A 12,195-nucleotide genomic window follows, 5' to 3' on the forward strand; every position below is an offset into this window, starting at 1 on the left:
AGCCTTGTTAATCTGAAGGGTTCAAAATGGAGTTTCATTTACATGTTAATCTGCATTTTCCTGATTACTAACAAGGTTAATACAGGAGTGACTCAAAAAAAGTAACTAGCAGACATAGCTGATACTCTGACCCTACTAGTGCAGGCTTTAGCCCTTTAATCTCTGGTTGGGGAGACAGTGGTGTCCAGGCCCTCGCCAAGCCAGGGTGGCCGTTCTGAAGCTCATGAGTGCCACCATGAGGTGGTCTCACGGCAAGGACTTGCTAACCAGTACAGAAGTACCTTAATACTCAAGACCTGTTATAGCCGTATTTGCTAACTGGGCTAGAGGGCCACTTATATTTCCTCTGCAATGCCTATTTCTGTATTTTGCCACTTTTTCAACTGTATTATCTTCGTTGATTATAGGTATTTCTTATATAGCCTGGGTACTGTTAATCAAGGTACATACCACATCCCAGTTGTGTCTTCTTGTAAACAGAAGTTCTTAATTTTTATCACATCATCCCTCTCTAGATAGCACTTTTTGTCTTACTTTTCATTATCTGACAGGGCAAGCCCCTCACCCTATTTTCCTTTTTTAAGAGTATCATGGCTGTTTTCGACTTACTATTCTTCCATGTACATTTCAGAATCAGCTTGTTGGGATAATATGAAGAACTTCTTTGGGATTTTGCTCAGATTTGTATTTAACTACAGGTTTCCAACTGGGGAAGAACTAGCAACTTATGATACTAAATCTTCCTACCTATGAATGTAGTGAAACTTCTCCATTTGTCCAGGTCTTTCTTAATGCTCACGTTTTCAGCTCAGCAGTCGCTCAGTTGTGTCTGACTCTTTGCAACCCCATGGACAGCAGCACACCAGGCCTCCCTGTCCATCACCAACTCCCAGAGCTTGCTCACATTCATGTCCATTGAGTTGGTGATGCTATCCAACCATCTCATCCTGTCGTTCCCTTCTCCTCCTGCCTTCAATCTTTCCCAGCATCAGGGTCTTTTCTGGTGAGTCAGTTCTTCACATCAGGTGGCCAAAGTACTGGAGCTTCAGCTTCAGCATCAGTCCTTCCAATGAATATTCAGGACTGATTTCCTTTAGGATGGACTGACTAGATCTCCTTGTAGTCCAAGGGACTCTCAAGAGTCTTCTCCAATATCACAGTTCAAAAGCATCAATTCTTTGGCCCTCAGCTTTCTTTATAGTCCAACTTCTCACATCCACACATGACTACTGGAAAAAAATAGCTTTGACTTGACAGACCTCTGTTGGCATAGTAATGTCTCTGCTTTTTAATATGCTGTCTAGGTTGGTCATAGTTTTTCTTCCAAGGAGCAAGTGTCTTAATTTCATGGCTGCAGTCACCATCTGCAGTGACTTTTGAGCCCCCAAAAATAGTCTGTCACTGTTTCCATTGTTGCCCCATCTATTTGTCATGAAGTAATGGGACAAGATGCCATGATCTTGGTTTTTTTAATGTTGAGTTTTAAGCCAGCTTTTTCACTCTCCTCTTTCACTTTCATTGATAAGCTCTTTAGTTCTTCTTCCCTTTCTGTCATAAGAGTGGTGTCATCTACATATCTGAGGTTATCGAGATTTCTCCCAGCTATCTTGATTCCAGCTTGTGCTTCATCCAGCCCAGCATTTCACATGATGTACTGTGTATATCAGTTAAATAAGCAGGGTGACAATATACAGCCTTGATGTACTCCTTTCCCAACTTGGAACCAATCTGTTGTTCCATGACCAGTTCTAACTGTTGCTTCTTGACCTGCATAGATTTCTCAAGAGGCAGGTCAGGTGGTCTAGTATTCCCATCTCTTCCAGAATTTTCCATAGTTTATTGTGATCTATACAGTCAAAGGCTTTGGCTTAATCAATAAAGCAGATGTTTACCTGGAATTCTTTTGGTTTTTCTATGATCCAGTGGATGCTGGCTATCTGATCTCTGGTTCCCCTGCCTTTCCTAAATCTGGCTTGAACATCTGGAAGTTCATGGTTCACGTATTGTTGAAGCCTAGCTTGGAGAATTTTGAGCATTACTTTGCTAGCTTCTGAGATGAGTGCAGTTGTGTGGTAGTTTGAGCATTCTTTGGCATTGCCTTTCTTTGGGATTGGAATAAAAACTGACCTTTTCCAGTCCTGTGGCCACTGCTGAGTTTTCCAAATTTGCTGACATATTGAGCGCAGCACTTTCAAAGCATCATCTTTTAGGATTTGAAATAGCTCAGCTGGAATTCCATCACCTCCACTAGCTTTGTTCATAGTGATGCTTCCTAAGGCCCACTTGACTTCGCATTCCAGGACGTCTGGCTTTAGGTGAGTGATCACACCATCGTGATTATCTGGGTCATGAAGATCTTTTTTGTATAGTTCTTCTGTGTATTCTTGCTACCTCTTCTTAATATCTTCTGCTTCTGTTAGGTCCATACTATTTCTGTCCTTTATTGAGCCCATCTTTGCATGAAATGCTCCCTTGGTATCTCTTATTTTCTTGAAGAGAGCTCTAGTCGTTCCCATTCTACTGTTTTCCTCTTTTTCTTTGCACTGATCACTGAGGAAGGCTTTTTTGTGTCTCCTTGCTATTCTCTGGAACTCTGCATTCAAATGGGTATATGTATCTGTATATATCTATATAAAATTTTGTAATTTTGCAAATCATCTGCTTGATTTACTCTTAACTTCTTCTACCTGTTGTCTTGCTATTTTAATGGGTATTTTTAAAAAGAAAAGTACATTTTAAAACTATCATTAGTGTCAAATGCTTTTTAGACAGTGAAGATACAGTAGTAGTATGAAATATTTTAATTAAAAACAAACGAATTATATTAAACTGTATAATATTATACAATCTATGCCAAAGTTTAAATTAAATAATAAAACCTGCTATGATTTTGGACCAGCAGGTAGACCAGAAAGTTCATGTTTAGGGTAAGTTTGGACACTGTTAGCACAGGGAACACTTTACTCCACCATTGCTAAATCTTTCAGGCTGTGGCTCTTTTGTCTTTTGGCCTTATAGCCTGGACGCAGGAACTCAATCTTTCTCTTCTTTGCTTCACTTTTGTTTTTGTGTTTCTTCAGCTTTTTCTTGGCAGCAATATCAGGATTAGTTACAAACTTGAAAAAAGAATAGAAATTTTGTATTACTTTTAAAGTAAATGTTAAACCAATGAAAATCAAATGCAGAAATGGGACCATTTTTGAAAAGCACAAAATCTGGAGCCCCAGCTATAAAGTCCCACCTCTCAAACACAGCCAATTTCTCTTTCCCCCCCCTGAGCAAGTATGACACACACATGCACACACGCCTGGTTAAAAATAGTTAAGTCCAATGAACAGGTCGATTTCAAGCAGCAAGCCTACCTCCAAAGCCTTTCTCTTTTTCCGGAGTGCCCTTTTCTCAGTAGCCTGTTTCTGTACAGAGGCAAAGGCTAATGAGAAACTCTCGAGCCCGACCAGCTTTTTCAGTAGTTCTATGATTTCCTGGGATAGATTCTTCAGTGAAGGATCTAATGACACAGAGAGTAACAATGAGGAACACACAGGAAAGGACATATTTGAACATCTACAAAATTAACATGCATTACTTCAGCATTAAACACTGATCTAAAAGCTAGTCTCTTCGTCTCTGAGTTCGGAGAATAAGCAGAAATGTTGGACACAGCATTCCAAGGCACCTCCTCCTCAAGGATGCGGCAAGAGATCAGAAACCATGAAACACTTTCCCATGGGGATCCTGGCTCAGAAGACATTCAAGTAATTTCAGAACTGGACAAATGTTTTGTGTTACTTTTATTAGCCTGCTCAGGTCTGTGCAGATGGTGGCAAAGAAAGGTAAGCATGTATCTCTAGATCCTCTCTAATTCATGGGTCACAGAGGCTTGGCTCTGGCTGTAACCTCTTCTTTTTGGGGCGGGGGGTGGGGGGGGCCGGAATCAAAGACTCTGTTAACCACCAGTGCCTGACAAATATTCGGTGCTCAGTGAGTGCTGGTTGAGAGTCAAAGCCAACCTGACCTACTCTAAGGAAACTCTCAGGGTTGTAGGAATAAGACAGCTCCTGTTTTGACATTTACTTCATTTGTTAATACTTTAAAACTCTTAACATTCACTTTACTCCCTTGCTTTCCACTAGTCCTGTTACCAAAAGAGATAACTTAAGGATCACTGAGGGAAAGGTACCAAATGAACCAGGCAAGAAAATACCCTGGGGAAAATGTAAACATCTGAACTAAAAACTATTTGGTAGTTCTGCCTTATAATTCTTAAGAGACTATAGTGAAATTTGTTCATTATTGTTCACAGCACTGTGAGGTTTAGAACCACCCCAAATTGGTTTTTTTAAATATTTAATCTACACTTAGGAGTTAAAAACATCATCCTTTAGGAGAGAAACCTTCACTCTTAGACACAAGCAAGCATATAGAAGATAGTGAAAAATAACACAAATATGCCTTATTTGTTTGCTGTTGCCTTGATACCTAGGCAAGTTTTCTTTGTTAAACTCTGGCAGAAAGGGAGGACAGAAAAGAAGGAAGCATTCAGGAGAGAAGATAGGTATTTTAACATGTAGAAAAGGACGCAGAATTACCCTGCTCTGAATAGGTGCTGTTCAGTTCCCGGAACAAAGGCGCTATGATCACTGGGAGGTACGGCTTCACCTTGTCTATTCCAAGGTCCATTGCTATAGCTCCGAGAAATTTAAAGATGCATGTTCTCTGAAAGTACAGATCATTTTTCTTTTGTATTTGTAGCTACAGAGTTAACTTAGAAAACAAGGTCTATTTAGGGGCAGATATTATGCTACAGTTCTGGGTTCAAAAGGTTCTAGGGACTTGGGAGGATAGCTAGTACCATTAAAATTTAAAAAAAAAAAAAAAAGAAGAGTGCTTTCAGGCATTTTGCATATGCACCACACCTTTAAGGGGTTTCTAGGTGAATAAGCGGCTTCCACTGTTGCGATCCGGGACAGTTTCTGGATCAGCCAGAGCAGTGTGGCTGGCTTGCCGTGCTCTTCCTTCTCATCTGCACACACCTTGTGTTCTTCCACACCCTCTCTGGCCGTGCCATCACCGAAAACTTCCTGTTCTTCCATGTCTTCTTTTATGTCCCCTTGCTTATCCCCAGAATCAGGTTCCAGTAAATATAAGACTTTGGCTACAAACAACAAATTCTTAACAACCTTAGAAAAAAGGGGTGTGGGGACGGGGGGAGAGGGGAAAGCTAAGAATTAGATTCTGATTTTGCAGTCAATATGGCTTGGTAAAGCAGAAGCTAAAACAGCTATCCTACAATTAGACAATAAAAAACTGGTATTCCAATATTCATGAGCAGTCCCTTTTTGTATTCAGTTTACCCTACAGTGTGTCCAAATCTACTTCCATGTAACTTTTATCCATTTGGCCTACTTTTGTTCTTTAAGGTCCCACTGAGTAATTTCATTCTGGACCATCCATTTATTATTTTTCTAGAGGCTTTCATCCTCATTCCATTAAATTCCTTCCGCTAGTCTTCATAGAAGTAACAATTTACATTTTTTGAGCACTGACTAGTTGCTTTGTATACATTCCAATTCAACTTTAAAATATCCCTATCAGATACTACTGGGCTTTCCAGGTGGCACTAGAATACGCCTGCCAATGCGGAGACGCAAGAGACATGGGTTTGATCCATGGGTCAGGAAGATCCCCTGGAGCAGGAGATGCAACCTGCTCTAGTATTCTTGCCTGGAGAATCTATGGGCAGAGGAACTTAGCAGGCTACAGTCCATGGGGTTGCAAAAAGTCAGACACAACTGAGCACATCAAGTACTGTTATCAGCAGAGAAAACCAAGGCAGGCACAGAGTTGCTGAATCTCACCCAAAGACAAAGTGGTCAACCAGAAGTCAAAGGTCTTTAGAATTCAAGCCCACGTTCTTGTATACTGAGCCTCTTCTTTCCCACATATCCCATTAAACTAAACTGCCCAGAGGTGGTACTTTCAGTCTTGTAATAATGGACCCATTTATCGAATCCTAATCTTGGGACATCTATGAAATCTCTGGTGTGGGTATTTCACACCTGTTGTGTGGAGGAGGAAATCAAGTTGGTTTTGAACTCCTTCGCCATCCTGGCCACTCAACTCATCCTGTGTGCCTCTAGAGGAGCTATGTGCCTAACTTCCCCCAAACGTGGTACTCAAGAGTACTACACGCTGTCCAAGACTAGCCTGGCCATCAAGAGTTAATGCCAAGAGAATCACTTCCTTCTGGAAGCTGGGCCTTTGTGAGGATAGTACCAGATTTGGAGACCTTTTCCCCCTTAACAACCACTTCACATTGTTAACTCCAAGATTAAGGTGAACTAAAATCCATAATTTCGTTCATCCTGGGTCAGTATTAGTCAGTCTCTTCCTACCTGTCCTGAGTATGTATGGTTTATCAGCCTCTCCTAAAATACACTGTGTGAGACCCCACCCACTGTCCACCCTGGCATGACTTCTTTGGCCTCACTTTGCTATCCATTCCCCCTGCATTGGGAGCACAGTCTTAATCACTGGACCACCAGCAAAGCCCCCAAATGTACCATTTTTATTGGTAATTTTAAACAGAGCCAGGAGTAATCCCAGTATGGACTCGAGTCGATTAGATATGTGTGCCTAATTGATCATGTATATAATTGTTCATTTATATTTCATTTAATTCCCCAAGACTTAACTAGGAAAAACAAAAACCAAATGTGAGCTTACTCCTATACTGTTGGTGGCATAGGTCCCTTATATTTAACTGGAAGGATTATAATACTCACCTGCTCTCCTAGAGACTGGTCCAAGAATTTGGAGTGCAACTGATGGCAAGAGGCTAGGGAGATACTTTTCATCTGTGAAAAGAAAATGGACATTGGCAGACACAACACAGGGTATTCCTGATTGTTTTTAAAAAACTTCAAGTAACTGTAATAATGCAACTAAGGTAGCAGATTTTTCTCTGAATGACCACCTGCATAGATCTGGAGAAGAAAGGTTCATGAGCAGAAATTAGATGTTCCCTTCTATCTGTCATAAGCATTTTAGCTAAAGGACATGGGGAGAGATAAATCATAATCTTTAGATTACTGGTAGACAACTTTACAACCTTCAAATACTTTCCCTTCCTCTTTTCTTTTCTTCCATCCTCCCCTCTACCTCCCCTAAGAAAAATCTGCTACCTTAGTTGCACTATTATAGTTACTTGAAATGTACCAAGGGAACATTTCATGCAAAGATGGGCACAATAAAGGACAGAAATGGTATGGACCTAACAGAAGCAGAAGAAATTAAGAAGAAGTGGCAAGAATACACAGAAGAACTGTACAAAAAACACCTTCATGGCCCAGATAATGATGATGGTGTGATCACTCACTTAGAGCCAGATATCCTGGAATGCGAAGTCAAGTGGGCCTTAGGAAGCATCACTATGAACAAAACTAGTGGAGGTGATGGAATTCCAGTTGAGCTATTTCAAATCCTCAAAGATGATGCTGTGAAAGTGCTGCACTCAATATGCCAGCAAATTTGGAAAACTCAGCAGTGTCCACAGGACTGGAAAAGGTCAGTTTTCATTCCAATCCCAAAGAAAGGCAATGCCAAAGAATGTTCAGACTACCACATAACTGCACTCATCTCACATGCTAGCAAAGTAATGCTCAAAATTCTCCAAGCCAGGCTTCAACAATACGTGAACCATGAACTTCCAGATGTTCAAGCTGGATTTAGAAAAGGCAGAGGAACCAGAGATCCAATTGCCAACATCTGCTGGATCACAGAAAAAGCAACAGAATTCCAGAAAAACTATTTCTGCTTTATTGACTATGCCAAAGCCTTTGACTGTGTGGATCACAACAAACTGTGGAAAACTCAAGAGATGGGAATACCAGACCACCTGACCTCTTGAGAAATCTGTACGCAGGTCAAGAAGCAACAGTTAGAACCGGACATGGAACAACAGACTGGTTCCAAATTGGGAAAGGAGTATGTCAAGGCTGTATATTGTCACCCTGCTTATTTAACTTATATGCAGAGTATATCATGAGAAACGCTGGGCTGGATGAAGCACAAGGGGGAAGCACTGGAGGAATCAAGTTTGCTAGGAGAAATCTCAATAACTTCAGATATGCTGATGACACCACCCTTTCTGGCAGAAAATGGAGAACTAAAGAGCCTCTTGATGAAAGTGAAGAGGAGAGTGAAAAAGCTGGCTTAAAGCTCAACATTCAGAAAACTAAGATCATGGCATCCAGTCCCATCACTTCATGGTAAATAGATGGGGAAACTGGAAACAGTGGCAGACTTTATTTCTTGGAGCTCCAAAATCACCTCAGATGGTGACTGCAGCCATGAAATTAAAAGACACTTGCTTCTTGGAAGAAAAACTAAGACCAACCTAGAGAGCATATCAAAAAGCAGAGACATTACTTTGCCAAGAAAGGTCCATCTTGTCAAAGCTATGGTTTTTCCAGTAGTCATGTATGGATGTGAGAGTTGGACTATAAAGAAAGCCAAGAGCTGAAAAATTGATGCTTTTGAACTGTGGTGTTGGAGAAGACTCTTGAGAGTCCCTTGGACTGCAAGGAGATCCAACCAGTCCATCCTAAAGGAAATCAGTCCTGAATATTCATTGGAAGGAGTGATGTTTAAGCTGAAACTCCAGTACCTTGGCCACCTGATGTGAAGAACTGCCTCATTTGAAAAGACTCTGATGCTGGAAAAGACTGAAGGCAGGAGGAAAAGGGGACAACAGAGGATGAGATGGCTGGATGGCATCACCAACTCAATGGACATGAGTTTGAGTAAACTCTGGGAGTTGGTGATGGACAGGGAGACCTGGCGTGCTGCAGTCCATGGGGTCACAAAGAGTCTGACACAACTGAGTGACTGAACTGAACTGATCCTCCACTCATTTAATGTTTATGGCGTTCCCACTATAAGCCAGGTGTTGTGCTAGGCCCTAAGACATGGGAGACAGATATAACATGGTCCCTGCCTAACATTTTCATGAACATGATGATCTCACTGAGGCATCAGCAAGGTTATGAAGGAGGCATGACAGACAATATCTTACTTTCCAGCGCTGATAAAGAACTTAAATATGTAATGGAGGATAAATATGCTAAATAAGCAAATAAAAAATCTGATTAGTGGTCTAAAATTTTTCTTCAAAAAACTTTGGCCTTGAGGGTGACCCCTCTCTAGTTACTAATACTCGTGTGGATCCACATGTGCATCAGGTTGTTGATGAAGAGTTCCTCCCAAGGGCCAACCCCAAGATAGTAACATGAACCAGAATGAATACCTCACGAAGATGAGGGAAGGAAAAGGTGTTAGAGGAAACTTACCTTTTGCTCAAGGTCAGTTGTTAGGAAGCGGATTGCGACAGGTTCCGAGACTTTCTTTTTAGTTTGTTTGACATGCCGTTTCCTGATAAGTTCCTCAGGTTGGCAAGAGGCAAAGAGCAATCCAAAAATCTGGGCTGCTGTGAGCCACACCCAGCTGTGTGGGTATCTCAAGTGGGCGTGCACGTGACCTGACGGAGCCAAAACACAACACATTCTCAGGCGTCTCAAGGCTTTCCTGACTCTGTGGTGGTGAGCACGACTAATGTAGGCATTTCTTGAGTATCTATTATGTGCCTGAATTTAGGAACCAAAGATGAACAAAATAGTCCCTGCTTCTCAGAAGTGAGGTGGAGACTGAAATAACTAGAGAACCAACTCCTACCATGGGAAATGACATGAGAAGAGAGATCTGAGTAAGCCTAAAAACAGGCCAGTTTCATAAGAACTTAGCTTCAGATTCAAGGAGGTAAGGTAGCATTAACAACTGCAATTTCAAGTTAAAATTAATATAAATATATATATGGGTACACACTCATTTCTCCTAACTGCTGAAATCAGTGCCACCAAGTAGCTGACTGGAAAGGTATCATTTATTGAGGCATTCTGTGTGCCAGCCATAGGCTAAGGGTGTTACACATATTAGCTCATTTAGACCTCACAACGGTTCTGTGAGGTTGGAATTGTCATTCCCAGTTTATAGTTCCAGAGGGGGCTAAGTAATGTGCCAAGCTGTAACAGGCAGAACCAAGCCTGGCCCCAAACTCAATGTGGCCCCAAAGCTCATATCCTTCAATATGACCTCTTAAAGGATCTTCACTGTGCACCCTTAAAGCTCATACCCTTACGCTCCTCTCAGGGCCACTCTCCATATACCACACTTGGGAATTACAATAGAAAAGCCTTGTGTTGGGGAACAGGACTAAAATTTTGAATGATCCATGTCATATCTGAATTTTAGTCTATGCTATATTTCATAAAGATGGTTTTACTTTTTTTTTTATTCAAGCAAAATTCACTTTGTGTTTTTTTGCTTATTTTTTTTATTATTATTTTTTCATTTATTTTTTATATGAACCTTTGTAATACCTCAAAGGAGCTATATCAGAGTAGGTTATACAGTAACTTAGTAACTGGATTATTTTTCTCATAAAATCATGAGTTCTCTTGAAACAAATGGTTATTTAAAGCATTCACTGCAGTGTCTATTTCCTAGTATTTAGTTTTGATTAATCAAAGCTAAAATGTTAAATTAATAATTCTAGGATCTTATTTTTTATTTAAAGAGTGTTACATAACAAATATTCCTATAGCAATGAAATGATTTCGTAAATTAGGGCACATTTACACACAATGGATTATTTATAGCCAATTAGAAGGATATCTACTAAATATGTTATATATACTATGCTTACTTAAATATAAACAGGATATAAAAGTTTATATGGAATTAGGCAACCTCAAAAAAACCCTATGGCTATTTGACAAAAGGAAGACTGGATGGAAAAGTGTAACAAGTAAGTAGCAAGGAGGACTTTGGGAAACTTCTTCCTTTCTTTTACTCCTCCATAATTAACATAAATTGGTGGCCCAGTGGTAAGGAATCCACGTGTGATGCAGGAGACACAGGTTTGATCCCTGGGTCAGGAAGATCCCCTGGAGAAGGAAATGGCAACCCTCTCCAGTATTCTTGCCTGGGAAATCTCATAGACAGAGTAGCAGCCTGGAGGGCTACAGTCCATGGGGTCACAAGAGTCAGACAATACTTAGCAACTAAACAATAATTAACATAATTAATTTTTTTATTTATAAATAAAATATATTATTTATGAGATTATATAATTTGCTTTTTCTCCCAGAAAAGAATACTTTCACTGTAATCAATCTGAAAGGCCTTTTAAATCTTTTTCTTATGAACTTTCCCCCTGATATTATATATTTCTAATGTGTTTATTTTTAAAGAAAAAGGAAATACTCACTCCAGATTTTACTCAGAGTTTTAGAGGGCTTGGTAAACTGAATGATATTACATTCCTTGATGAGTTTACTTATCAGTACAAGAAAGCTGAACAGAAGGCGATCTGCAGCTTTTTCTTCAGTCTCTTCCATGATCTAAAAGTAGGAAGAATGTTAAATTAATTAAGACAATAATTTCAAAGTATTTTATGGACATTTTTACTCCAGGATGTACATCTATAGCAGGGTTTCTCAAGCACAACACTGCTGACATTTTGGTCAGGTAATTCTTTACTTTGGGGAGACTGTGCTGTGCATTAGAGGATATTTACCAATACTCCTGGCATCTACCCATTAGATGACAGTAATGCCCTTCTGTCCTCCAGCTGTGACAACCAAAACTGTCTCCAAACATTGCTAAATGTCCCCGAGGGGCTTATAGGATTTTGATCATCATACACTATGGAAGATAACTTACTTTAATCTTCATTTCATAAAAGAAGATAGAACTGCACTGAGTTCTTACTTTTAGTAATAAAAAAAAATTTTTGACACAAATATTTAACCTGTTAGCTATACTACCTCAAGTAAAACTACAAAAATAAGCAACACTTTTACTCCATAACAAATAACTTACATCTGTAAAGTTTTCAGGATCAACCTCCTTTTCAATCACAGGGAGAACAATTCCAAGTCTTCTCTCAAAATTGACTCCTTCACTTTCCGCAAAGAAGCCACAGATCAGGGCAGCTAGTTGTCGATTTAAGCGCTACAGAAAATAAAACCACCACAAGACAATAAACTTGGGAGGCTGTTTCCAAAACTGAAATGAAGGTGGTTATGACTCTGTCCTCAATAGTTCTTTATGATACCAGAAGTCAACAGGATGTGG

The 12,195-nt window shown here is 40.1% G+C and overlaps 1 protein-coding gene across 1 annotated transcript in view; it reads right to left on the reverse strand.

Annotated features, from left to right (window-relative positions):
- Positions 1-2,358: 2,358 nt before the first annotated feature.
- The window catches only part of UTP20 (UTP20 small subunit processome component), a 90,542-nt gene continuing 80,705 nt past the window's right edge, over positions 2,359-12,195 (reverse strand). Inside the window, exons 55-62 of the mRNA XM_061125541.1 lie at positions 11,941-12,072; positions 11,327-11,459; positions 9,351-9,538; positions 6,786-6,857; positions 4,917-5,180; positions 4,590-4,716; positions 3,363-3,508; positions 2,359-3,116 (exon numbers count right to left, since the gene is read on the reverse strand). Of these exons, the coding sequence (XP_060981524.1) occupies positions 2,961-3,116; positions 3,363-3,508; positions 4,590-4,716; positions 4,917-5,180; positions 6,786-6,857; positions 9,351-9,538; positions 11,327-11,459; positions 11,941-12,072 (1,218 nt within the window). The 3' untranslated portion in view covers positions 2,359-2,960. The remainder of the gene's footprint in view (positions 3,117-3,362; positions 3,509-4,589; positions 4,717-4,916; positions 5,181-6,785; positions 6,858-9,350; positions 9,539-11,326; positions 11,460-11,940; positions 12,073-12,195) is intronic.

The sequence above is a fragment of the Dama dama genome, chromosome 22 (assembly GCF_033118175.1).
Source record: "Dama dama isolate Ldn47 chromosome 22, ASM3311817v1, whole genome shotgun sequence".
NCBI lineage: Eukaryota > Metazoa > Chordata > Mammalia > Artiodactyla > Cervidae > Dama > Dama dama.